At 60.1% G+C, this 27,408-nt stretch overlaps 1 protein-coding gene across 1 annotated transcript; it reads left to right on the top strand.

Moving 5' to 3' along the window:
- The first annotated feature begins 395 nt into the window (after positions 1–395).
- On the top strand, positions 396–27,408 carry ANO7 (anoctamin 7). The gene is made up of 24 exons (XM_049614507.1): positions 396–580; positions 1,840–1,897; positions 2,575–2,577; positions 6,227–6,366; positions 8,269–8,376; positions 8,945–9,081; positions 9,826–9,883; positions 10,598–10,708; positions 11,623–11,788; positions 13,116–13,206; positions 14,104–14,200; positions 15,318–15,461; positions 15,533–15,670; positions 16,335–16,433; positions 16,525–16,615; positions 17,504–17,615; positions 17,856–17,910; positions 19,521–19,618; positions 20,691–20,836; positions 22,241–22,446; positions 22,526–22,668; positions 25,925–26,015; positions 26,532–26,651; positions 26,803–27,408. The coding sequence occupies exons 1-24, from the start codon at positions 398–400 to the stop codon at positions 26,917–26,919; spliced, it is 2,712 nt and encodes a 903-aa protein (XP_049470464.1). The 5' UTR covers positions 396–397; the 3' UTR covers positions 26,920–27,408.

Here is a 27,408-nt window from a genome sequence, read left to right as displayed (position 1 = left end):
GCCAGATGGGGAACACACAGGGTCAGCGTGGCCGGGCCAGCCTCCCCAACGGGTCCAGGACCCTCCCCCCCCCCCCCCGCCACTGGGAGGAGCTGAGGCCTCGAGCCTATTAAAGGGTATCACCCACTCCTCCTGCTGGGGAGCAGAGCTGAGCCCACCCCACAGGGCCTCCTCCGGCCCCCACCACCCCGGGCATTGCTGGGAGGGAGGGAGGCACACGCTGGACAGGTGCACAGACGGACAGCTGCTGGGCCAGGCCCCTGCCCCCTCCCTCCTCCTCCCTGGTCGGCCCCTGGGGAACCTGCCTGTGGTCTCAGGAGGGACAGTGCAGCCTGGCGCCGGCCCTGGCTCCTGCCCCAGCCTGTGCCCTTGCCTGTGAAGTGGGTTCACATGGGCCATGCAGTGGTATGGGAACCGAGCCTCATGTGCCCGCTCTGTCCCATCCCCACCCGGTGCTGTGAGGTGCAGGAGTGGGATGCTGCGGAGACAGTCCCCGGAGGAGGACAGTACCGTCCTGATTGACGTGGCCTCCGAGGCCGAGAAGGGCCACACTTACGGGAGCACAGCCCCCACCTCAGAGGTAAACCTCGAGAGGCAGCGTCCTGCGTCCCCTCCCTGGGACCCAGGCCCGCGGTCTGCTGTAGATTTAGGAGGTCTCTCCCTGCCTGGGCCTGAGCCCCCAGCCCCTGGTTGGACTCAAGGACCCTGAGGACGGTGGCTACAGCCGGAGCCCCGAGCCTGTGGGCAGACGTGGCACCCACAGCCCACCTCGACGCCCGGACCTCCTGCGCCCTCGAGCTGCCCCAGTGCTCGTGGTCAGGTCACCGCCCAGGTCACCGGTCCTCAGGGATGTGCAGACGACCCGGGGGACAGGCTGGGCTCGGGCTGGACTGGGCGGGGACTCAGCAGCGGGAAGGACAGCGAGAGGGAAGCATCGGGCATCCTGCAGGTAAACCAGAGACGCTACTGAAAATGCCGTGGAGTGCGCCCCGTCCGCTCGGATGTACACGCAGCGTTGGGGAGCAGCCCGGAAGCAGGCACGCTCCCGACAGCCCTTGCCCCACGGCAGGGTCGAGGACGGCAGCTGTGTCCACGCTGTTTTGTCACCTAAAAACGTAGACTGGGCGCATCGAAGGTTATCAGTGCTCGCTCTGGCGGGGGGCCGGGGTGGGGGGCGGGGGGAGGGAGTGGCTTGTGGGTGCGTGTGGCAGCACGTCTGCACGCGAGGATGGTCAGAACTCAGAAGTGACCCTGGAGGAGCCACAGCAGCCCGAGGGCAGACGCGCTTTAGAATTCAGCTCAGGTCAGCATTGCTGTTAGCGCAGGGTTCAGCGTCAGCGAAGGTTACGTTCTGCTGGATCCCAGGCTAAGGTTAAGCTTGCGGTTAGTCAAGGTCGATGATTGGGATCTCCTGGGGCTAGTGAGTGTAGGTGCCTCTTACCAAGGGCTCTGGTCCCTGGCAACTTCGAGAAACCCAAGCTGATTCCACTCTCTGGGTGCCATGACTGCCTCTGGGCGGTGCACAGAGCACTTCCAGCCCCCGGAGGCCCTCGGTCGCGGGCACCCCTGGGTCGTGCCCAGGTCACCTACAAGCCTGACCGTTGCCCACAGCCCAGCCAGGTGCTTGGAGGCCCGTGTGGTCTGCGGGAGGCTGGAGGGGACGTGGGGCCGGCCTCCCCCGCCGGACATGCCAGCGCCTGTCCACAGTCTGCCCACACTCGGTGGCTGCGTTCTCGCTCGTCCTCCTGTGTCCCGGAGGAGGAGGGTGCGGGGTGGGGGGGGGGGGGGCGAAGTGCCAGCAGTTGTCAGATGCCGCCATCTGTCTTCCTTTCCTTCCAGCCGAGTGGACACCGGGAGGCCGCCGGCAGGGTGGGGAGCCCCTCCAAGCCCCGAGTAGGTGAGCCCCTCCCAGTGTCTGCCAGCTGTTCCCGTGTTGGTCCTGGGGGTGGGGACGCAGACGGGATGCCCACGGGTGGTGGCAGGTCACCGTCCTCAGCAACCAGGCCGCCGCTCCCTCACCCGGCACTATCTCCTGAGCCGACTCGGTGCCAGCGGCCGTGCCGGGGGTGTGGGGAGGGCCTCGTGGCGAGCAGAGCACAGCCAGGGAGATGGTAGGGAAGTGGGGGGAGTCCTCCCTGAAGGGGGGCGGGCTGAGAGGCTCTGGAGGGCCGGGGGGGGGGGGGGCGGCCCGCCTCTCTCCTGCTCTGGCCTCAAGACAAACGCGGACTGTCTCTTGTAGCCCACACCTTTTCTAACCTCAAAGTCCATTAAGCTCCACTTATCCTCACCCCCCGCCCCCGTGGTACCGTCTGCCCTGAGCCCAGAGTGCCGACCACCCCCTGCCTGGGCTCCCTGCTGCCACCTCGCTCTCCCTGCGGCCCAGAAAGTAGACACCCACCAGGACAGCTATTATTAAAAATAATAAAACAGAAAATAACCAGCATCGGCAAGGATGTGAGGAGATTGGAACCCTGTGCACAGCTGGAGGGAAGGTGAATGTACAACCGCCATGGGAAACGGTGTGGTGGTTCCTAAAAATTAAACCAAGAGATACCATGCGCCTGGGAGACTCAGCGGGTTGAGCATCTGACTCTTGGTTTCAGCTCAGGTCGTGATCTCACAGCTGGTGGGATCGAGCCCCGCGTCGGGCTCTGTGCTGACGGTGCGGAGCCTGCTTGGGATTCTCTCCCTCCCTCTCGCTCTGCCCCTCCCCTGCTCATTCTCTCTCTTCTCTCTCCCTCCCTCAAAAGAAATAGACTTTAAAAAAAATTGAAAGAAAAAAAGAAATACCATATAATCCAGCAATCCGACTTCTGTGTGTATCCCCGAAAGAATCGATGACGGGTGTTTTGCTTGTTCCCCCTTTGTGGCTTTTGTGAGGACCGCAGCAACAGTGGCCATTCGTGCACAGGGTTTCACGTGGATGTGCTTGATTTTCTTGGCCATGGACACTTGAGCAGAATCACAAGGTCAGATAGTAACTCAACATTAAACTTTTTTTTAGTGTTTATATATTAAAGAGAGAGAGAGAGCACATGCGCGAGCAGGGGAAGGGGCAGAGAGAGAGGGGGACGCGGAATCGGAAGTAGGCTCTGGGCTCTGAGCCGTCAGCACAGGGCCCGACGCGGGGCTCGAACCCACGAACCGCGAGATCGTGACCTGAGCTGAAGTCGGACGCTCAACCGACTGAGCCACCCAGGCGCTTCAAAGTGGAACATTTTTGAGAAACCACCAAACTATTTTCCAGAGTAACTACCACCTTACAAAGCACAGCCGTTGCGCGACGTCCATCCTAACCTGCCTGTTGTCTGTCTGTGTGCCGACTGCCCTGGTGAGGATGAAATGGCATCTATCTCGTTGTTTTGACTGGAAAGTCCCTAAGGGCTGAATGATATTGAGCATCACTTCAGGGCCTTATTGGCCGTGTATATGCCTTCTTTAGAAAAATGTCTATTCAAAACCATTGCCCATTTTTAAATTGGGCTATTTGTCTCTTTAATGTTGAGTTAGAAAAGTTCTCCCTTGCCAGATATATGATTCCTAATATTTTCTCCCATTCTGTGGGGTATTTTTCACTTTCCTGGTGATGCTTCTGAAGCATATGTGTTTTTAATTTTGATGAAGTCCAATTTATCAGTATTCTCTCTTATCGCTATGCTTTTGGTGTCATGTCTGAGACATTGTCACCTACACCAGGTCATGAAGATGTACCGCTGTTTCCTCATCAGGGCTCTATCATTTTGGTTCTTATACTTAGGTCCACCATCTTTCTCTGGTTATCTTAACTGCACTTTGTATATGGTGTGAGGTAAGGGACCAAATCATTCTTTTCAATCTAGGTATCCACTTGTCCCAGCACCATTTGCGGAAAACACTTTTTTTCCTATTGAATTGTAACGTCCCCTTTTGTAAAAAATGGATTGACCATAAATATGTGGGTTTTTCAGAATCTCAAATATACCCATTCATCTATATGTCTGTCCATATACTGGTACCACGCTGTCTTGGTTATTCTAGCTTCATAGACAGTTTTGAAGTCAAAAAGCGTGAGCCCGACAGCTTTGTTCTTCTTTTTCAACAGCGTTTTGTTCATTCGGGGTCTCCTCTTATTTCCAAATAAATTTTAATCTTGTCAATTTCTGCAAAAAAAGAAACCATTAATAATAAGCCAGCTAGGATTTTGATAAGGATTGTGTTGACTCTGTAGATTAACTTTGGGAGTGCTGCCATCATGGTAACATTAATCTTCTGATTCATGCACATGGAATGTCTTTGCATTTATCTGCTCTTTAATTTGTTTCAACCATATTTGGTGGCTTTCAATGTCTAAATCTTGCACATCGTTTGTTACATGTGTTTGTAAGTATTTTGTGTTTGGTGCCGTTCTACACGGAAGTGGTTTTCCTCATTTCATTCTTAGCTGGTTTATTGCTAGTGTATTGAAACCCGGTTGATTTCCATATGTTGATCTTGCATCCTGGAGCTTTGCCAAACCTGTTATTAGTTCTAATAGTTTGGGACTTTGGATTTCCTGTATACAAGATGGTGTCGTCTCTACATAGAGACAGTTGTGCTCTCATATTTTCCTGTGTGTTTCCATTTGGGTTCCCTCCTTGCACATCAGCACTTCCGTCCAAGATGATCTTGTGCAGATGGAAGAATTTCCTTCAGTAATTTAGAGCAGGTGTGCCGGAACTAAGTCTCTGATTTGTGCTGTTGCAGAACGTTTTCGTGAGCCTTCGTTTCTGAAGGACATTTCCGCTGGATCAGGAATTCTGGCGTGTGGCATCTGTCCCTCAGCACGTCAAAGATGCCATCCCGTTGTCTCTTTGTTCCTGTTGAGAGATCAAGTGTATATATCACTCTTGTCCCCCTGAAAAACAGTGTGTTCTCTTTACTCTTGCTGCTTGGAAGATTCATCTTTGTCTTTAGTTACAGCAGAGGGTGCGCTGTATCTTGATTTTCCTAAGTGTAGCTGCTTGATCCTGTTTGGGAATCACTTTGGAGTCAGTTCTTTCATCAGCTCTGGAGATTCTTGACCGTTTTTCTTCAAGGACTGCCGCTCTCCTACCCTCTCCTGGTCCTCGGCTTGCAGCGCTTTGGGCCTCTTGACCGGGACCCCACCCTTCAGGTACCATGTTCCATTCTTTCCGTTCTTTTTACTCCGAGTTCAGTTGGGATGTTTTCTGTTCTTGCTGAAGGACCGGTCTGTCCTTCAGTCTGCCAGAGCCGTCTTCCGTTGTGTCAGGTGCTGCGCATGCTGTTCTCGAACGTCTGCTTGATTCCTTTTCTTAGATCCGAAGTCTCCCTTGACGTAATTCCACTCTCCAACCATTGCCCGTCCTGGACTCCTTTCTCGGCTTTACCTCCATCACTGTTCCTCCTCTCGCCCCGTTCTGCGAGTTCCACCATGTGGCTCGTCTCCGGGTCTGTTTCTGCTGATTTTATCAACTCTGCCCCCCCGCCCCGGTGCACCCCTTAACTCCTGTGGTGGAGTCCCGGCTCCTGGGGTAGGACCCGGAGTGTCACCTGGAAAGCCAGGGCCCTCACCCGCTGCCCCCATTCTGCCGCTGGAGCCCTAGCGCCGTGCCTCCTCTGGGGTCTCTGCGCCTCAGCGGCTCCGGAGCCACAAGGGCTCTGTCCTCTCTGTCCTCTCCACATGACACCCCTCGGGCCCCAGACCCCCCTCCGCAGCCCCCAGTCCTGACCTCACTCATCGCTCAGCAATGCCTCTTGGGCTCTGTTGCCCCGCCCCGCAGTTTAGAAACAGCTCTTAGGGAGAACCCCCAAGTGAGTCTGGGCTCACCCCTGTGCTCCCCTACCGTCAGATCTCAGAGGCCCTAGCCCTGCACCCGTGGCTGTCTGGTGCCAGAAGAGCAGGGACTTCCCACATTGTGTCCAGCCTTTACGGTCTCTGTGGCCGGGAGGAAATTCTGTGATGGCTTACACGTGAAGTCCTTAAAGCCCCCTGTGGGGGTTTGGGACTTACCTACGGGAGTGGGAGCCACACAGGGATCTCAGGAGCAGGCCCCAGCCCATCTCCGGCCCGTCCCACCAGCCGGTGCTCCCAGTGCTCCCAGCCCTGAGCGGGACCAGAGTGAGGGCCCGGAGGGAGACACCCAGGAGCAGGGCGAGTGTCCGAGAGCTCGGGTCCCACTTCCCACTTGGAGCCTGGGGGTCCTGGCCGGAATGCCAGCCCTGCCTCCGTCCCTGTGGTTTCTGGCAGACTTCGTCCTCGTTTGGGAGGAAGACCTGAGGCCGGGTCGGCAGCAGGGTGGCGCCGGCCGGGACGAGACAGACACGCGCGGTGCCTGGAGGGAGACCTTTCTGGATAACCTCCGCGCCGCTGGGCTGCACGTGGACCAGGTACTTGGGGTCTGTCCTGGGCCCTGATCATCCGTTCAGTGATCCACCACCTTCCCGACAAAGCCCGAGGGCGTGGGGTCCAGAGCCCCGGGACGAAGCAAGAGCCCAGTTCCTGCTGGGAGCCCGGCCCCTGTGCGAGCCCCCTGTGCCTATGGGACCACCTAGCACAGGCCGGCTCAGCACCTGCCCCGGCCCCGCCCCACGCTCGCTCGTGGGAGCCAGAGCCCTTCAGACCCACCGGCCTGACCCACCTCCACCGAAGTGTCCCGGTGTCACACTTGTGATGATGACTGTGTGTTTCTAGAACTGAGCAGCTAAAGCAGCCCCTCCCTCACTGTGTCGCCTGTGCCGGTGACCCCACTTAGACCCCCTCCAGCAGTGGCAGGGCACCCTCTCGTCGTCTCGTCCCCGAACCCTGGCTGGGCTCGCTGCACGTGTGTCCCCCGCCCTCTGCCGTCCCCAGGAACGGACTCAGCCATCAGGTGCCCTCTCCCCGCCCAGAGCAAAGCAGCCCCGAATTTTACATCCGTCACATTTTCGTGTGTTTCTCATCATGTTAGCGCTACCTTTATGTTGCAAACAGTACAGCTTGGTTTTGTTTGAACTCGATGGAACGCACTCGGGCTCGATGTAACCCCTCCTGACACCATGCTTGTGAGCTACACCCATGTACTCGCTGCGGGGCTGCTGCCCTTGCCCAGAGAACCCCCGCGTGAATGTGCCCCCGCTTACCTCTCCGTTCCTGTGGGAGGACGTGTCGGATTTGCTGACCTTCCCCGCCCCTGAGGCCCCTCCAGAGGGCCGTAGCTGTTGGCACACATACCCACAGCGGGATGGTGGGGGGACAAGAACAACACCCTCTCCCCTTCGAGTTTGGATCCACCTGACAGTCTGGTGAGTGGGGAGGAAAGGTGTCCCCCCCCTTATCTTGGAGAAAGCTTTGGCTCATGGGTGTGGCCACATGAGATTGCAAGACCTTCACCCAGAATGGGTGGTCTTACCTTCTAGTGGGTCACCGGAGGACAGTCGTAGTGGGGGTCACAGGAGGACAGCCACAGGGGACAGCAGTGGGCGGCTGCCCCACCACGGTGACTGACGTGCCCCGAGTCTTCAGTCTAGGTGGCAGCTCCCGGCGCACAGCACAGCCAGCCGGTCGCCCGAAGCACCGCCGAGCCCATCCCGCCCCGGGCGTGTCTGCTCCAGTGGGCCCTGGGCGGAGGCTGACCATTGGCATTCAGGGAACCCTAAAGGCTGTGACGCAGGGAGGGCTGAGAGCACCTGAACTAGGCAAGGTTCTGGAAACCAGGCCCCAGACCGTGTGCACCGGACCGGGGTGCCCCAAGTCCCCTCTCAGAGCCCCAAGAGCGCCTGTGACGTGTCTCCACATGTGCGCACGCATATGACAGTCACGCCCATGCACTAAACACGTGTGCACACATGTGCATGCATAACATAGAGGCCCAGAGGCCTGTCAAAGGACAAGACCATCGTTCGGTCTCTGCAAACCGAAAGCTGACTCTATTGCCTGCTGACGTCAGGAGAGTGGGGCGGGTCAGCCACAGTCTCTGGACGAGGCAGGCTTTGGGGGAGGGTGTGTTTGGTCCTGCCAGTCCCAGGGGGCGTGGCTGACGCAGGCTGGGTGCCGTCCCTCCGTGGCTGCTGGGCTGGTTGCTGAATGGGGGCGGGCACTGCCCGGTCAGCTCTCGGAGGCACATTCAACAGGCAAGTTGTCATTTATGGAACAGACTTAAAACCGGTGCTGCTTACTTGTTACCATGGCTCCAGAAGCATCTGTCTTTCCCAGGAGTGTAAGTGGACACACGGGCACGCACTCCAAGCGTGCACACACATGCATAGGTGCACACGCCCCTCAGGCTCTCATGGAGCCCTTGGTCTCCGCAGCGTGCTGTCCAGGGTCAGAACGGAGCAGTGCAGTACGTCCTCCTCAGGGCCCCCTGGGCCGTGCTCTGCTACTACGCCGAGGACCTGCGTCTGAAGCTGCCCCTGCAGGTGCCCGGGTGTGCCCGGGGCGGGGGCAGGGGGTCCTCCGCAAGCGAAGGTCGCTCGTGATGGTGCCCTCATACCACGGCCAATACCAACACCCCTGGAGGCTCCCGCTCGGTGTCCGTGAGGGTCCCTCCCACCCCCATCACTGTGCCCCAAGAAGCCTTGGTGGGCAGAGAGGGTCGAGGTAGCGGGCTCGGGGGGTAGGGAGTGTGCATAGGAGCCAAGGCTCTGAACTGGCCACCTGGACTCCTCCAGGCCCAGACCCCAGAGCCCCCCCCCCCACCAGAAACCACCCACTGGGGGCCAGCCCCAGCCTGGGGGACACGGGGCGAGGGGCAGCACTTTCCAGGTGACCTCCGGATGATATGCCTGGGGGCTGCTCCCGCTGCCCACCATGGCCCAAGGCCCAGAGAGCGCCGGGAGCTAGCCCGGTCAATCCCCGCAGGCTCCAGAGCCAGGGGAGGGCGGGCAGGCTCCCTCTGCCCACTTTCTAAACCCATGCACCCCCACCCCACACGTGGTGCCCGCCTCTGCGTCCGAATCCGCTCAGGAGTGCAACCGTGCCCTCCAGGAGCTGCCCAACCAGGCCTCCAACTGGTCGGCGGGCCTGCTGGCGTGGCTGGGGCTCCCCAACATCCTGCTGGAGGACGTGCCCGACGTGCCCCCCGAGTATTACTCCTGCCCGTTCAAAGTGAGCAAGCTGTCAAGGTGAGACAAACGTCCCCCAAACCCGCTGGACGCTTAGGTCCGTTTCCCTCTCAGCTATTGGTCTGTGGTGGGTGGGCAGGTCCCTGCTCTGCACGGTCTTCAGGGCTCAGGCTCCTTGCTTCTGAGGCAGAGACAGGAGGCGCTGTCTCGGCTCGGGAGGCGCTGTCCGCATGCACGGGACAGCCCAGCCGCACGGCCACCCCAGCCACAGAAGAGGGGAGTGTCCAGGGGCGGTGGGGACCCCTGTCGGTGACCAGCACCGAAGCTTCGCAGGTGGTCTTCCTGCCCGTGCCGAGCACGCCTCCTTTCGGGGGGAAGCCAGCAGTCCTGGGGCTTCCCAGGATTCCGGGGGCCCAGGGAGGGCCCCTGGCCGATCGTCCATCCGCACAGGCCACCACCAGGCACCGCCCACGAGGCCACTGACCCCCAGCTTAGAGTCTCAGGGGGAGCGTGGAAGGCTACGGGGCTCCTTGGTGAGCCTGGTGCTCCCACACGGGCTGTCGGGGGGTGCGTCCATGCTGTCTGGGGACCCGGCTGTGACCTCCTGCCCCCAGACTGGAAAAGGCAAAGCAGGAGTTGATTGTGCTCCCAGGTTAGGGGTTGTCTTCCCAGCTGCGGGATGAGGCTGTGCGTGTGCGCCCGTGTGCACCATGTGTACTCGTGTGTGTCCCGTGTCACGTGCCCGTGTGTGCTCTCCTGCATGTGCGCAGGTTCTCGAGTTCTGCCCTTTTCCCGCGCCCTCAGGTTCCTCGGCAGTGACAACCGAGAAAACTTCTTTACCAGCACCGAGCGGCACCAGATTGTGAGTGTGTGGCTGTGGGCCTCAGACCTCCCGGCCCTGAGCCGGGAACAGAGGGGAGCCGAGCCGTGGACGCAGGAAGACTGTCCCGTGACCGGGGCTACCCCCCACCTCACGGCACAGCGGGGGCCCCGCTCGGCACCCCTCGGGGCCCTCAGGACCCTGAATGGACGCCACAACTGTGGCTTGCGGGGCAGACGGCCAGAGGCACCAGGCCCGGGGGAGGCGGGGTGGTGGTGTGGGTCCTGCTGGCTGGTGAGGAGGGGCCGAGGGCCAGAGCACCGGCACAGCCACAGCACCCCCGAGAGATGCCCTCCAGGAGGCCTGTTCCGGTGGCCTGTGGTGGGGAAGACGCCAGGACAGGCCTGCCCCGCGAGTCCCCCGCTGACCGCCAAAGAGCAGGAGGCCATGTGGGCTGCCCGGGGGCCAGGGGCGGTGCCCACCCCTGACACGGGCACCCGGGTGGAGGCTGTGACCCTGAGTTGGGGCCTGGGTTCAGATCCAGACTGGACTCCTGTGATTCCAGTGACTGTGGCCAAAGTAAAGTGGGGCGTCGGGGACGGTGGTATGTGTGAGCCAGCCACGTGCGGAAGAGCTGGACCCACAAGGCCTCGTCACTGCTTGTCAGCAGAGGGCTCGGCCGGGGATCAGCGGGCCGGGATGGTCCTGCCCTGCTGGCACGTGACAGGTAACCGGCACTGTTCCCACCGCCCCTAGCTGTTTGCGATCCTGGCCAAGACCCCATATGGCCACGAGAGGAAAGGCCTGTGCGGGATCGACCAGCTGCTGGCGGAGGGTGTCTTTAGCGCGGCCTTCCCCCTGCATGATGTGAGACCAGGGGCTTGATGGGGGGGGGGTGGGGCCCTGGCCTGGGCATTGGGGTGGGTTCCTGGTTGAGGAGGACCGCCGGGTCCTGCCGTCCACCTCCGGGCATGTGGGGCAGCGGCCCCCTCTGTGCTAGGCAGCTGTGGTCAGACGGGCGGCCCAGGCCACGCTCGCCACGCGACAGGGCCACACGAGGGCCCGTCTGAGGCTCTGGTGGCCAGATGCCGCTCTCCTTGCCATGTGACGGGCCCAGTAGCCCTCCCTCCCTGGACAGCTTCGGTCTCGGGGAAGATGGGGAGGTCTCCTGTGCCCCTCTCGAAGCCAGGTAAACTAGGGCGGTACCAGGGAGTGGCGCCTGTTGGCCTGACCAGGGTCCTGGCAAAATGTCCACCAGGTAGGTCGGGAAGCTGTTTTCCGCCCGGCCCCCTGCGCAGTGCCCACCGCGAGTCCTCAGAGCTGCACAAAGAGGGTGGGGCCTGCAGGGCTAGGGCAGGCCGGTACCCACAGCTGTGTGACCGTGGGGACTGTCCCTCCTCCCCAGACACCACCTAGGGGTACATAAGGCAGCGGGCGGGATCGCAAGTGCTCCCCGGCTCTGGGAGGCACTGCTTTTCCGTAGGCACAGCCGGCCCCACTTGCCCTGAGGTTGCTGTGGGCTGCACATCTCTGGGTGGCGGGAGCCCCTACCCAGACATGCCTCCTGGTGTCTTCCAGACCCTTCCCTGCCCTGGTCCCAGGCCCCAGGAGCCCTGGCTGAGGGGCTCAAGGCGCACAGCCCTTCCTCAGAGGCCTTCTTGGCCCCTTGGCCCCCCCACACCCCTCTTTCCTTCCTCAGGCAGCCCTCCTGAGCCCCACACCTACAACAGCGCCCGGTCGGCCAGCCTGGGTCTCCCCGCCCGACAGCTTCTTGTCCACAGGGCCCGTTCAGGACACCCCCAGAGGGCCCTCAGGCCCCAGGCCTCACCCAAAGGCAGGTTCTGTACCGGTACTGGGCTCGCTGGAGCCAGTGGAACAAGTACCAGCCTCTGGACCACGTGCGCAGATACTTCGGGGAGAAGGTGGCCTTCTACTTCGCCTGGCTTGGTGAGTCCTGCCCCCCAGAGGAGAGCCACGCTGGCCCCTCCTGGGGAAACCCTTCCCAATCCCCAGCCTCACCTGCCCAGCGACCACCAGCCCCAGTAATATTCCTGTGGCTCTTCTGGGCCCTAACACCCCAGCAAGGGACTAGGAACACCCCTCTGCAGGTAGGGCCCTCCTGACTCAGCCCCCAGTGTCCCCAGCCCACCAGATGCAGCCCACGAGGCCCCGGGCCACTCCAGGAACTCCCGACCAGCTGAGGTCACCCCTGCCTGGCCAGGGTCCAGGGCCAGCCACTCTCTCAACACCTGCAGGCAGACTGGCACCTTTGGAACGACCTTCTTCCCTGGGCAGCCTGGGCTCCTCTGCCCCCTCACAGGCTCACCCCCATGAGCATGGCCCTCTCCCCACCGTTCTGTGCCCCAAAACTTCTGAAGTCCTTTCTCATCCCTAAACACAGTACCCGTGCCCTCCAGCCCCGGGCATGGGCAGCCCTTCAGTCGTGCTTGCATGCATCTGTTCAGGCCTCAAGCCACGCTGGGGATGCTGTGCGGCACGCAGGGACTCTGCTCTCATGGAAGGCACCAGCCGTGGGTGACACAGAAGGAGAGGCCACCCACAGCCTCTGTGGCCCCAGAGAGGGCTGGGAGGGTGGAAGGGGGCACCAGGCCGAGGCATGCAGCCCAAGGCATAGCATGTGTGCGAGGACCCCAACGGGGCCGGGGGGAGCGGGGGCCATGGGACAGCAAAGCCAGGTTGGAGGGCCGCAGACGGCACGAGGACAGGGTCTTCATCTGGGTTCCAGACAGGCCGGCCTTCTACGGAAGTCCCTCTGCCCATGCAGGATGGGGCTGGAGGCAGACCCATGGGAGACAGTGGGGTGACCCCTCGAGGGATTGGGGGTAACAGGAATCTGGCCACAGTGGGTGGGCTGAGGCAGAGGGAAGCATCCAGAATGGACCGCCATCGGTCTCCCAGGGTGGAGTGCAGCGAGCCGTGTGCTGCCCACGATGGGGACGTCCATCCCAGGCATGGTGCTTAGAGACCAATTGGACTCGGGAAAGGGGTGTCCGGGAGGTGTCGCCACACTGGGCTGGGGCTCTGGGGGAGTCGAGTGCCGAGGCCGGGAGCGGGGGGCTCTGCTCAGAGCTGCCGGCAGAAGGTCTGACTCTGCTGGCGGAGCATGGGTTCCCCGGGGACAAGTGTGGCTGTGCAGACCCCACCCACTGCTTCGCTCTGCGCTGGGTATACGGGCCCACTCGGGGCACCGACGGCGGACTCCCAGGGTCCCTCCGCCCAGTCCCGGAGGGCCAACTCCAGTGTTGCCCTGCAGGGTTCTACACAGGCTGGCTCCTGCCGGCAGCGGCAGTGGGCACTCTGGTGTTCCTGGCGGGCTGTTTCCTGGTGTCCTCGGACATACCCACGTAAGTGTCATCTCTCAGCCCCCGAGCCTTGCCCTGTGTCTCCTGAGGCGGGCGTGTGGTTCAGGGACCCGCAGGTGCCAGGCCCTGTGCAGAGCTGGGGATGGAGGTGAGCACTGAGCATAACCGTGCCCTCCTGTCGTAGAGGACACCGTGGGCCTGGCTGCAAGGCTGACCGGTGCACGGGTGTGCTCCCGGACCGACACAGGTGCACGGTGTGCTCCTGGATCGATTTTATTGGTACCTTCGCTTCTTGTAATAGTATAAGCTTTTCTTATCAATAAACGGCCTTCGGTTTTACTTTGTTATGGAGCTAAAATTTCAAAAAGTTACCTCAAAAATTACCATTGCATAGGAGCACCTGGGTGGCTCAGTTGGTTAAGCGTCCAACTTTGGCTCAGGTCACGATCTCACCGTCCATGAGTTCGAGCCCCGCGTCGGGCTCTGTGCTGACAGCTCGGAGCCTGGAGCTGCTTCGGATTCTGTGTCTCCCTCGCTCTTTGCCCCTCCTCTGCTTACTCTGTCTCAAAAATAAACGTTAAAAATATTTTTAAAAATTTGCATTGCTTATATCTTAAAGCAGTTTTTTATTATTTTTTAATGTTTATTTTTGAGGGGGGATGGGGTAGGGGCACAGAGAGGGGAACCGAGGATCCAAAGGGGGCTCCGTGCTGACAGCACAGAGCCCGACACGGGGCTCAGACCCACGAACTGTGAGATCGTGACCTGAGCCAAAGTGGGATGCTTATCCGACCGAACCACCCAGGCGCCCCTTAAAGCTGCTTTTTAAAGAAACGCTGAGCCTGGCAAAGGCAGCTGGGGGGAGGCAGAGGGCAAGGGCTGGGGCCGGCGCGAGCCTGCTCCCCTAGGGCTCCTGCAGCCTGTCCTTGTGCCCGGAAGGCAGGAGTTGTGTAGCAGCACCGATCACTTTGAGATGTGCCCGCTCTGCCTGGACTGCCCCTTCTGGCTGCTCTCCAGTGCCTGCACCCTGGTCCAGGTACGAGGGTGATGGGGGAGGAGAGGGTCCCGCCTGTCGGTAACATCAGCTCTGGCACCGTTGAAGGCAGGCCCACTGTGGCGACGCCCCAGCTGGAGCCGTGCCAGCTTCAGCTGCGTTGTGTTGTTGTGCATAAGTAGTCAAGGTCGCCTGGGAGACTCCCTGCGGCAGACAAACCCCGAAACTTTTGGGGCACAGACAGCCTGAGTGGGAGGCGGGAGGAGGGAGGCTCCGTGGGTCCCGGACCCTGTCCGCCCACACGTCAGCACCGCGCACCGCCTGGGCCCATGGGCTTTTCCACGGGGACGGCGGCCCCGTGGCCTTGCCTGCACGCCACCCACATTGGACCGGGCGCCCTGGTGCCCAGGATGGACCCGCAGACCAGACACACTTTTGATATACTCCTGGGACCCCGTCGGAATCAGCTTCCTAGGGCCGCTGGCACAGGTGATCATGCCGAGGGGCTCAAAACACCAGAACTGTTTTCTCACAGCTCTGGGGGCCCCAAGTCCGAGATCAGCGGCCGCAGGGTTTGGTTTCTTCTGGGGCATCTGCTCCACGGCCCTCTCCTAGTGTGTGGGGCCGCAGGAGTCTTCGGTGTTGGTTGGCTTGCGTCCCCCAACCTCTGCCCCCGTCTTTCCTGTTTCCCCTTCTTTTCTAAAGCTGTCACGGGGCTTAGGGGCCGTCCCGAGTGCTCCCACCCAGAGGTCCTTACCTTAACTATATGCGCGAAGGCCCTCATTCCAAATGAGGTTACGATCTGTGGTTCCGGGGGGACGTCACAGTTCAACCTATCACCATCCGCCCTCTGGCCCCCAAAACTTCACATCCATCCCGTGTGCCAAATCCACTCGCCCCAACCCAACGTCCCCCAAAGTCTCAGCCCGTAGCAGCGTTGAGGCGGGAGTTGGACGTCCCGAGTCCCATTCCCTAAATCGCGGCGATCAGGGGCCACCCCGGGGCGACTCCCTCCCCGTCCGTGGGCCTGCGTGCGGAGACACGAGCAGGGCGATGGGCAGGCGCAGGAGAGGTGTCGCCTTCCAAAAGGGAGCACTCGGCGGGACGAAGGGGCCACGGGTCCCACGCGAGTCACAGCCGCGCCCGCCCGCGCCCGCAGGCCGGCCGGCTCTTCGACCACGGCGGCACCGTGTTCTTCAGCGTGTTCATGGCGCTGTGGGCCGTGCTGCTGCTGGAGTACTGGAAGCGCCAGAGCGCCACGCTGGCCTACCGCTGGGGCTGCTCGGACTACGAGGACATCGAGGTGGGTCCCCGGGACCGGGGCCGCTCCTCCCCACGCGCGCGGGCCGCCGCTGAACGCGGGCTCCCTTCCAGGAGAGGCCACGGCCCCAGTTCGCCGCCTCGGCCCCCACGACGGCCCTGAACCCCGTCACCGGGGAGGACGAGCCCTACTTCCCGGAGAGGAGCCGCGTGCGCCGCGTGCTGGCCGGCTCCACGGTGGTCGTGATGATGGTGAGGGAGCCCCTGCCACCCTGCCCTCCCCTCCCCATCGTGAGCCCTGTGGGGCACCTTTCGTCACCGCTTCTCCCCTCGAGGCTGGGAGCCCGAGGCTGCTTCTGGCCCCCACGAGACTCTCGCGGCTCCCCGAAGGCCCCAGAAGGCCTTTGTGTGCCCGGGCTCCAGACAGGGGACCGCGCCCGGGGCCACGCTCGGGGGTCCGGGCTGTAGGAGGCGGTGTGTGCCAGGTGGGGGCTCTGGGAAGGTTTCCCGTGGACGCAGGCCTGGGGCAGCCTTCAAGCGTCCACGGGAAACCTTCCAGGACAAGGGAGCATCCAGCACAGGGGCCCACCCACCCCTGCTCTCCAGCCAGAGGGGCTTCCAGACAGGACCACCTCCCTCTCCCTCCCCTTCCAAGACATTAGCTATCCCCGACGTTCGGTTGCTGAGGGCGCAGGGTGGGGGCAGGAGGGACGGCTCCGTAGCATCGAGTGCCCAGAGCAACGCACGGCGGCCTCTGGCCATCCACGTGGTGCCCACCCTCCATTCTGAATGACCTTCCTCCCCACCCTCCCCCTCTGCCCCCCAACTAGGACGGGCGGGGACCACAGCCAGCTCTAGAGGGCCCTGCAGTGCCAGGCCGCTGCACGGGGGCTCACGCACTTGCCTTGCCCCACAGGTGGCCGTGGTGGTCATGCGCCTGGTGTGCATCATCCTGTACCGGGCCATCATGCCCATCCTCGTGTCCAGGTCGAACAACACCCTCCTCGCAGCCTGGGTGAGCCTCCACCGCCCGCTCCTGCTGGGTGGGGTGGAAGGCTCTGGACCACCCCTCCCGCGCGCCACTCTGACCCGCCAGCTCCCCTCAGGCCTCGCGCACGGGGTCGGTGGTGAACCTGGTCTTCATCCTCGTCCTCTCCAAGATCTACGTGGCCCTGGCCCGCATCCTGACGAGATGGGGTGAGTGGCCAAGGACGCTGGGCGCTGACCCTGGGACCCGCCCAGCCCTGCCGGCCAGAACTCGACTTTCCGTCCTACCTATGGGCCCTTCTGTCTGAGTGAGGCAACGACGGGGCATGTGGGACCCTGCCCAGGGGCCTCACACATAGCACTGAGTGGGGCCTCCGTGGGCGGAGAAGGGGAGACCCTCACAGCTGAGCTACCCCCCCGGGGCCCGGGACATACCCAGCCCCCTCCACTTTCCTGAGCCCCTTCCCTCTGCTCTGCCCTTCCTGCCCCTCTCTCCATCCCCTCTCTGCCAGCCTCTCTCCTCCTTTCCCTGACCCCCATCTCCTAAGGACAAACGCTAATGAACCAGTCTGTCCGTTCCACACAAACTGCTTACCTGTTACCAGCCTGGTCTAAGAGAGGGACAGAGGACTCACCTGGGGACGGTGGTGTGGGGACAGCAGTGGGCAGGTGTCCAAGGAGAGGCTCCAGGTGTGGGGACAGCAGGGACGGGCTCTGTTGCCCCGAGTGTTTCTGCAACAGCAGGCTTCGTGCGTCCCCCTTTTCCAGCCACGGGTGTCCCCCTCAATTAACATTGTGTGTCCCCAGCCCCGGACACCTCCACCGCCCAGCCCCCAGGCTCTCTTCTGTCGCTCCAACCCCTTGTGCCCACCTGTGCGCACCGTGGTAACTCAGCGTCGGTACCACCTCCCTTCCCTTCCCCCAGCTCCTCCTCTACCAATGCAATGTTTTTAAGTGACTTTGAAAATGGAAATCTAGGAGTGCCATACTCCACCCCATTCTTGAGTGAGTTTCCTTAAAACATCCGGCAATGCGACCTTCTCCTCCCTCCCTGGCTGGCCTCACGTGGGGGACTGAGCGAGCCCCCCTGTGCCGCAGAAATGCACCGCACGCAGACCAAGTTCGAGGACGCCTTCACCCTCAAGGTGTTCATCTTCCAGTTTGTCAACTTCTACTCCTCCCCCATCTACATCGCCTTCTTCAAGGGCAGGTCAGCACCGCTCCCTCCACTCTACCCTCCTGTTCCCCCCGGTGGCCACTGGGACGCCGTCCAGACGCCCAGGGAAGGGGGCTGTTGGCACAGGAGCCGAGGGTGGGACCGGGGCCAGTCCTGGCCTCGGGCCTCTGAGCAGACTCGGCTTCGGGCCCACCTGGTGTTCCTCCTGTCAGGCGGGCGAGGGGGCAGCAGCCCCTCCTCACTCATGGCCTCCGGGCCCCAACTCCCCTCCAGGTTTGTGGGATACCCGGGCAACTATCACACCTTATTTGGGGTCCGCAACGAGGAGGTGAGTGTGTGGGGAGGCCAGCACCCGCCAACGGAGGCGGAGACCCTGGGGCGCGCCTCCTGAGTCTCCAGGGCCTCGGGCCTTCCTGCCCCGCACGACCCCGCATGACCCCGCGCGACCCCACACCGCTTGCACGCCTAGTCACGGGTCCTGCTCGTGCCTCCTGTTCCCGTGTGGCTCGGTGCACACCTGAGCCGGGTTCCAGCCTTGGTGAAGGACCCGAACCACCGTGGGGGAGCGGGTGCAGGGGCTGCACTCCCTCAGGGGCTCGGTGCCCGTGGCCAGGGCGGCCCTGGCTTCTCCCCGCGGCCAGCCCCAACCCCGTTAGCACAGGCTGCTGCGAGAGCCAGGCGTGAACCTGGTGGACGTGGGTTTGGTGCAGGATGAAGCACCGCTATAGTGTGGGGTCCCCCAAGCGGACCCCAAGATAAAAACTCAGGTGCAAGCAATTGTGGGCGTTACCCCAGCAAGCATGTGAGGGGTGGGGGCGGGGCAGGAGAAGGGAGCGTGCCTGTATTTGAGGGAGGGGTCACTGCTATGAGCCCCTGGGTGCGACTCTGTCCTGGACCTTCTGGGACATTGGAGGAAATCTCCAAATGGTCCTCGTGCATCCGGGTCCTCACCAGGGCAAGGCCAAGCACGCCCGAGCCCAGAGGTGCAGACAGCATGAGGGGTGTGCCTGGGACGGTCCGCAGGTAGCTTCCGAGCTGGGTCAGGGGACACGGGTGGGGGTCTGATAGCTCCTGCTGAGCTCATCACCTAAAAGACCTGCTTCTCCTTTCTGAGAAAAAGAGGGTCTCCTTCCTTCCCGCAGGTTTGGGCTGTGACCCAACCCAATAGGTGACTGCAAAGTTGCCACCTCTGAGGGACACCCTCCGTTTTCCATGAGATGGGAGGAGCTTCCTAGGGACAGGCAGCTGGGACCCCGACCTGGGGGCACGACTGTGCACGACACGCCGTATCAGTGAAGCAGCATTCAGTTGTCAGTGGGAAAAGTTCCCAACTCAAACTGGCTTAAGCAAAACAGGGAGTGCCACTGGCTCTGGTACCGAACACATTCAGGGCCCCGTGGGCTCAGGTATGGTTGGATCCAGGTGTCTAACCAGTGCCGAGCTGCTTTCCCCATCACTGGCGTGCGCTGAGGCAGGTTCTCCTTACCTGGTGGGGGAGACCCTGCAGTTGGCCTGACACCCTCGAGCTCAGTACCCCTGTGCCGCCTCAGGAGCCCCCGTAAGAGCCCCAGCCCAACTCTCACTTGACTCGGGTCACCGATTCGTGGGGCCTACATCTTGAGTCCTCCCTGGAGGCACAGGTTAGGGTCAGCCCCACATAACCCACCTTTGTGTGGGTCCCCAAAGGAAATCTGGGGTGCTATAGGGCAGCACCCCCATCATCTCTATGCACAGTCTGCCAGCTGGATCTGGGGGAGACTAGGGGGTGGTTGCATGAGGTCGAGGAGAGGGAGGGACAGTCTCTGCAGTCGCGGGTGTGCTGTGGCATGTCTGAAAGGGAGGGGACGGCGTGGGAGGGGACGCCTTCGAGGCACAGAGAAGGGTGGTGGAGATGAGGCCGGTCCCTCCCAGAGCTAACCTGAAGCCTTGCTGCCGTAGTGTGCGGCCGGAGGCTGCCTCATCGAGCTGGCACAGGAGCTCCTGGTCATCATGGTGGGCAAGCAGATCATCAACAACGTGCAGGAGATTCTCGTCCCGTGAGCCCCCCCACCCTGCCCTGGGCAGCAGCCAGGGGCCATGGGATTTGGGAGCGTCTGGGAGAGCAGCCCCTGGCCCAGCCCCAGCCCGGAAGAAGAGGTGGAGAAGGCGGGTCCGGGCCCCGCCGGACCTCGATGCCTCATCTGCAAGGGAGGGGGAGGGTGTGCCCCAGCCACCCGCCCCCGTGTGGTGTGTGCTTGCCGGGCAGGCTCACGAAGGCCTCTGGCCCTGGGCCGGCTCTGGGGTGGCGGGGAGGCCTGGGTTCCCGGGCCCTGCCCCACCCGTGCTGGCCCATCAGGTGTGCAGCCCACTCTAGCTGGGCCGGGGCATTCTTTAGCATCCCCAGCCTCGAGGCCAGCACCAGAGGGAGCAGCGAGAGGCCCCAGGCTTCAGGTGCCCTGACCAGGGACGACTGGGTTCCGTCTCCCCGGTGCCACCCCACTGGCACCACCGTGGCCCTCCTCAAGGCAACGGGGTGCCCCTCCCAGGCTGGAGCCGACCTGGACTCCCTCCCGTCGGCCCCTGCACACCTGATCTTCACCCACTAACTGACTCCCCTTAGCTGTGGGACTGTGACCAAGCCACACCCCCCACACCCCTGGGTGTGGCCTTGCTTCTCTGGGCAGTTGGTGCCCTGAAGCTGAATGTGAGATTACAAGGGCAGCGTGTACCTCGGTGCCTGGCGGGGACAGGAGCTGGACACCTGACAGTGTGGCAAAGCAACAGACACACCCGCCCCCCCTCCCCGAATATGATAGAGCGACACACACGTTTGCCCCACTGGCACCGCGGTGTCCTTTGTCCCCTCCCGACCTTGACTTAGCGCTCGGAACCTCTCTGCAGTCCCCCAGGGCGCTGTGGGGTGGGGGGTGGGGGCGGTCGGGGGGGGGGGTGGCCCCATGGAGGGGGGGGGGGGATGTAGATGCTCTCAGCCAGTGAGTTCCACAAGATCTTCACCCCTGCCCTCCCTATGGCCCAGGCCCTCCTCCCCCTGCTGCCCCTCACCCACAGAGCAAGCGTGGCCAGGCCTGGGAGAACAAGGGCCATTTTCCTGGATGTCTCCTCCTCTAGGAAGCTACAGGGCTCGTGGCAGAAGTTCCGGCTGTGCTCCAAGAAGAGGAAGGCGGGGGCTTCTGAGGCGGTTGGCCAGGCACCTTGGGAGGCCGACTACGAGCTTCTGCCCTGTGAGGGTCTGTTCAACGAGTACCTCGAAATGGGTAGGAGCCATGTTAGCGGCCACGGCCGGCACCGGGGACCGGGGGGGGGGGTGAGGGGCAGCCATACCCCGAGAGGGGCTCCAGCCTGTGTTCCTCTGGGTACATCTACCTTGAAAGATGATGTGGACGTGGGGACAGAGGGTCCCTGGTGGAGCTGGGCCTGCAAAGGTTCCGGAAGGGAGATTGTGGGGTTTGGAGAGGGGAGATCTTGAAGAAGGATGGCCGAGGGTGGGAAGGGACAGTGCCCTGGGCACGGGGGTTAAGAAGAGGGCCTGGGGGCAGTGGGTGGGGTGCTCCTTAATCTCCCCCAACCCTGGGAAGCATGGGCCAGGGCACATGGAGGGAGTGAGGAGAGGTGCACAAGAGACCGGGCCCTGGGGGCGGGAGGTGGTGGGCTCGAGGAGTTGATCTTCTCGAGAGCTTCGCGACGCCCACACTCTTCACTGGACCCTCAACTGTGCCCTAGCCAGGTGGTGCCCATGCCTGCGGCTCATTCCCCACGTGGGGTGGAGCGCTTTTGGAGGGCAGGGGCTGTGTCTACTGTGGGTAGTGGTCCCCTGCCCGTCCAGGGTCTTACCCAGAGACAAGGGAGGGGAAGCCATCACCGCACACTCCTACTCTAAAGCATCTGAACCCAACACATTGCTCTGAGGTCTCCGGAAGCCAAAGCAAAACGAGTGACAGTGGTGACGTCGTTCTTTGCATAAAAGGGAGCAGGACAGTTCTTGGAGAGTCATGCTTTTTCATAGCATGTGAGTGGGGTTGATGGACCTCATGTGTCCCTATTTCACTGGACAACAGGAAATGGGACCCAATGCTGTCCTTCAGGATTTCACATAAGACCCAGGAACCCCTTTCAGGAACCTGTGGTGGGGGTGGGGGTTGCACCCGGCTGGCTCAGCCTGTGGACCGGCGACTCTTGATCTTGTGAGTTCGAGCCCCGGGTTGGATGCTGAGATTACTGACAAATAAAAAACCTAAAAACAACAAAAGCCATTCCCTAAAGCTCCCCGACCTCCAGAGGGGTGAATGGTGAAGTCGGCTCTGAAATCAGAAGGTTTGTTTCCATCGCTGCACGAGCCCTCAGGGTGTCAGAGCACCCAGGTTGGAGAGTTCCAGAGTCCCTGACCTCAGAGAGCCAGGGGAGGCCCAAGCTCAGCCAGAAAGGCCTGCAGCGCTGTGGGAGCAGTCAGGGGAGAATTCCCGGGGGCGGGGGCTCTGCAGCTGAGTCTCGGATGAGCCGAGCAGGAACAGGTGTCCCCAGAGCCTCCGGAGAGGAGGGCCTGCGAAAGGCTGGCGGGCGGGCAGTGGCACCCACTGGTGGCAGGCGCGGGTGGCTCTGCTCACCGGCCTAAGCGGGCGGACAGGGCTCACACAGTGCGGGCCGGGGGCCCTCGCCCACAGTGCTGCAGTTCGGCTTCGTCACCATCTTCGTGGCCGCGTGTCCGCTCGCGCCGCTCTTCGCGCTGCTCAACAACTGGGTGGAGGTCCGCCTGGACGCGCGCAAGTTCGTCTGCGAGCACCGGCGCCCGGTGGCCGAGCGCGCGCAGGACATCGGCATCTGGTCCCACATCCTGGCTGGCATCGCGCACCTGGCGGTCGTCAGCAACGTGAGCGCGCGGGCGGGGCGGGGCGGGGGCGCCGGGGCCGCGCGGACGGGCCCGCGCTGACCAGCCGCCCCGCGCCCAGGCCTTCCTGCTGGCCTTCTCGTCCGACTTCCTGCCGCGCGCCTACTACCGGTGGACCCGCGCCCCCGACCTGCGCGGCTTCGTCAACTTCACGCTGGCGCGCGCGCCGCCCGCCTTCGCCTCCGCGCACAACCGCACTTGCAGGTGGGGCCGGGGGCGGGGCCGGGGAGCCGGTGGGGGCGGGGCCCGGAGGCGCAGACCAGCGTCGGGGGGGCGGGGGCGGGGGCGGGGGGAGGGGGGAGGGGTGGGGAGGAGGTGAGAGCGCAGGCCGGCGTCTGGGGACACGGGGACCCAGGCGGACTTGGTAGGCAACACTGGGCCCCTGGGGAGGCGCCTGTTACTTCCATTGCCATTCCTTCATGGGCATAGGTTTATTTCCCGTCTCTGTTTCTTCTCGGTTTGGGCAATTTCATTTGCAGAAAACTGTATTCCAGCTACTTATTTTATTTTTGTTATTTTTTAAAATGTTTATTATCTCTGAGAGAGGCAGAGCGCGAGCGGGGGAGGGAGATGCAGAATTCGAATGGGGCTCCAGGCTCTAAGCTGTCAGCACAGAGCCCGATGCGGGGTTGGAACTCATGAACCGCAAGGTCATGACCTGAGGCGAGGTTGGCACTTAACCCTGAGCCACCCAGGGGTCCCTATTCCAACTGCTTTTAAAAACGGAATGACACAAACTTGTTCATAGTATTCTATGATGATTTGCTTAAGCTCTGTTTTGGTAGTTATCTCATTTTCTTTCCAGATAGTTTTCTTTGCTCTTAAAAAGTCAATCTTCTGAACTTGACATCATAGCTCATTTGCTTTCAGTCTTTCATTAAAAAAATTTTTTTTTAATGTTTATTTTTGAGAGAGAGAGAGAGAGAGAGAGAGAGCATGAGCGGGGGAGGAGCAGAGAGAGGGGGAGACACAGAATCCAAAGCAGGCTCCAGTCCCTGAGTGGTCAGCACAGAGCCTGATGCGGGGCTTGAACCCACGAACCGTGAGATCATGACCTGAGCTGAAGTCGGACGCTTAACCAACTAAGCCACCCAAGCGCCCTTTTCTGTCTTTCATTTTAATAAACATATTTATGTCTGTAAGTTTACTTGACCCTACCCCTTAAAAGCCTCATTTCATTGATAATACCTGTCCCTTCACTTCTGAATCTCTTAACTGCAGTTGTTATCCCCCTACTTATCTATGAATTATTTAGAAAAGTTCCCCAGTGTGGAGGTTGTTTTTTGTTGTTGTTGTTGTTCTACTTATAAAAAACCATTCTGGTTTAACTGCTTGGTGATCGGAGAACCTGAAGGGTCCATATGATACAAATCTCTCACATTTGTTGTTTTCCTTTATGATCTGCTCACTTGATTTTTGCTGGTTCAAGTGAACTTGAATCTTGTATTATCTGTCTATAAACCTCTGAGGTAAGGCTTCTTGACTTTGTTTGGATTTTTTCTGCACCCCCCACCTCCCTGCGTTATCAGATTCTGATACAGGTGAAGTAAGAATATTTCCAGGAATGTAGAGTTATCAGTTTCTTCTTGTACTTCTGTCACATCTTGCTTTATGTACCGTGAGGTTCTTAGTTGCATAAGTTCTTATTTGTGATCTCTTCTTAGTGGATACTTAACTTACTTTTTCCATGCGTTTTTTTTTTTCCTTTTTCTTCTTCTCTTGCTTTCTGGAGGATGACTAGAATTTTTTTTCTTTATGCTCATTTAGAACTGATGGTGTACATTTTTATTCTTTTAGAGATTATCCTTACATTTTTAGCATACATCCTTAACTATATAAACTTTCCTATCAGACTAAAGGAATTCACATGCTTTATCGCCTATTTAGCACCCACCATACAGAGTTTTAGTATTAAAAAGTAAAAACATTTCTAGTCATTTGTTAATCATGTCTATATGGTATGTTTTAGTAGCTTCTGTGGCTACAGGGGTTTCTTACGCTTTGCCTTCCCTCCGAATTCACTTTCATTCTTGCAGAAGTACATCCTTGACTAGCGCTTTGAGGAATGGTGTGTAGTTGGCAAACCGTTTTGTATGTTGCCTTTTATATCGGAAAATATCTCTTTGTCCTTCCAATAGCAGGTATACAATTCTCCATTGAGCTATCTTCCCTTAGCTCTTTGGGACTATTACTCTCTTGTGGAAAGCTTTGGTAAGCATAGAAGGTTTTCCTCATTTTCCTTGACTTGTGTTACTAATAGGTCTCTGCCGTCGTAGAGTTTATTTAAAAGTTTCTCACTGGAAATCAGTTATGTGCTTTTGATCTGAAAGGTGATGTCTTTCTTTCTTTAGTTCTGGAAACCTCTCCATTTCGGTTTCTTTTTTTTTTTCTTCTTTTAATGTTTATTTTTGAGAGAGCGAAAAGTGTGAGCAGTGGAGGGACAGAGAGAGAGGGAGACACAGGATCCGGAGCAGGCTCCAGGCTCCGAGCTGTCAGCATAGAGCCCAATGCGGGGTTCGAACTCATGAACCGCGAAACCATGACCTGAGCTGATCGGACACTTAACCGACCGAGCCACCCAGGCGCCCCATGGAAACCTCTCCATTTCATTTTTCAAACAGAGCTGCTCTAACTTTTCTTTGCATTCATTCTCCGCTTCTGGAACTGCTATGTTGGAGCACCTCTGTTCTCCCTTCACGTCCCAAGGGCACTGATATATTTTGCAATCTTTTGACTCTCTGTGTTGCATTCAGGGTGATTTCATATAATCGTCTCCAAGTTCCCAGTCTTTCTTCTGTTGTGTCTAGTTAGGCCACTTATAGTTTATTACATGCATTGAGGATTTTTCCTTCAGTAACTTTTTTTTAATGTTCAAGAATTGTTTCTTTTTCTACAAAGTTGGCCCTAATACTGCTTTCCATGGAGTGTAGCATGGCAGTTTATGTCAAAATGGAAGGCCGAATCTAACCAGAAATACAGGAAGTTGTCGAAGGATGACAAGATGACAAATTGGAAATAGCAAGCGAAACTTAACACCAGCTTATTCTAGTCAGGGAGAGCCATGCTGGACAGGTGTCTGGGCACAGCTGACTGATCTCCGAATGGCAGGTTTTCACAGTGTTGACTAGGTTGACATCACCGGCGGAAGCAGATTCATCATATTATCACATCCATGACATTAACAGGGCATTTGCCACTCTGGGGCCCAGTGCAGGCTGTAGGGAATGGGACAATCCAGCCCATCCATCCCTTTGGAACCCCGGAACCCCAAGAATTAAAGCCGAAGGCACTGTTTAGTACCGTTTAGGAATATTCCCTCCTTCAGGCACTCTCAGGCAAGCCGGGCCCAGAACTACACGATCAGGGAAGGAAAAAGTAGAGAAGCTAAGAAGGGCCCCTGCCAGCTCCTCAGCTGACCCTCAGCCCCAGCTCCCCACACTGAGTTCCGTGTCTCCTGCAGGTATCAGGCTTTCAGGGAAGATGATGGGCAGTATTCTCCAACATACTGGAATCTTCTGGCCATCCGCCTGGCCTTCGTCATAGTGTTTGAGGTTAGCCAACTTCCTAGTTCCCGTTGGCTCCCCCGACTGGCTCTCTTGGCCTTAGCAGGACACCCACCCCTCCCCCAGGATGCTTTGCCTAATCCCACCATGTGGGATGTGTGTGTGTGTGTGTGTGTGTGTGTGTGTGTGTGTGTGTTGGTGGGGGTTGGGGTGGGGAGGTGTGCAACCAAGCTACTACCCAGTCACAGGGCCACTCTCCTGTGCACTGTCGTTTCCCCGTCTTGAAAACTTTGTCAACCCCTGCCTGGCCTAGGTTGTGTGGATACTGAACTGCTCTGGGCACTGCTGTGTCCGGGGAGGCTCCACAGGCCGTGAGACCTGGGGCAGGTCTCCGTAGCGGTGGCTTCTGCCTCCAGGGCTTTCCTTTCCTGCACTGCTCCCCTCCAGCTCAGCTCACACCTGGGGAGCAGGTGTGCACACCTGGCCCCATTAAGGCCACTGCAGGCGTCTGTTTTACCGAGGGGCGGGCGCCCTCCCACCGCTCGTACTATGTCCTGCCCCCAGCATGTGGTGTTCTCCATCGGCCGGATCCTCGACCTCCTGGTACCCGACATTCCCGAGTCCGTGGAGGTCAAGGTGAAGCGAGAGTACTACCTCGCCAAGCAGGCGCTGGCTGAGAATGAGGTGAGCCCTTCTTCTCCCCCCCCCCCCCCCCCCCCCCCCGCTTTACCTTCCCTCATCCACCGGCGGCACGGTGCCCGGCCCAGCACTCTACCCTGGCCTGTGACAGGGTAGCCGGTCCAATCACCCCTCCTGTACCCTTCCCTGGAGACAGGCTCTCTCTGGAACAAATGGAGCAAAGGACAACTACTCCCAGAGCTCAGACAGGAGTTTGGGCCTACAGCCTACACTGCCGGGAGGTGGCCAGGCCTCTCAAGTCCCTTCTCTCTGAGGTCACGGGGGTCACCCCAAGCCAGCAGTCCCACCTGGAGGTGAGGGACTCTGCTGCCCCAGAGATGTCAAAGGCTCACTGCCCTCAGAGGCCACAGCCCACCTTCTGCCCCTTCTTGGCCCAGAGCTGTGATGCCCTCGGTGACCCCGGGCCTCTGCTCATGAGCCCTAGCCCCTCAGGTGCCGGCTGCCGCCCCCCCAACCCCCTGCCCGCAACAGCGCCTGGAGCTTCCCTGCCACCTCCCTCCCAGCCCCCAGGGCAGGTGGCCCCGCACCAGAGAAGCTGGCCCCGACACTGTGGCTCAGGGCCCTCCCCACCCCCAGCTCTCTGCACGCAGGGCACAGCTCTATCTCCCATGTGCCACCGGGAGAATCGCACTGGAGACTAGAACTATCTATGGGTCTCTAGTTATCACTCAAAAGCCTGTTGAAGACACCCTTGGTTCCACAGGACCGAGAACCGACATGCCGCGTGATAAAACGAGTTCTA

This window comes from Panthera uncia, assembly GCF_023721935.1.
Source record: "Panthera uncia isolate 11264 chromosome C1 unlocalized genomic scaffold, Puncia_PCG_1.0 HiC_scaffold_3, whole genome shotgun sequence".
Classification (NCBI taxonomy): Eukaryota; Metazoa; Chordata; class Mammalia; order Carnivora; family Felidae; genus Panthera; species Panthera uncia.
This window is presented reverse-complemented; position numbering and strand designations above follow the sequence as displayed.

What these genes read in the sequence shown, in the direction of transcription:
- ANO7 (XM_049614507.1), top strand. Translation starts at nt 398, where the DNA reads ATGCAGTGGTATGGGAACCGAGCCTCATGTGCCCGCTCTGTCCCATCC. An exon ending in CTTCTACTTCGCCTGGCTTG is followed by an intron (nt 11,789 to 13,115) that starts GTGAGTCCTGCC and finishes GTTGCCCTGCAG; the next exon opens with GGTTCTACACAGGCTGGCTC. An exon ending in CCTTCGTCATAGTGTTTGAG is followed by an intron (nt 26,016 to 26,531) that starts GTTAGCCAACTT and finishes TCCTGCCCCCAG; the next exon opens with CATGTGGTGTTCTCCATCGG.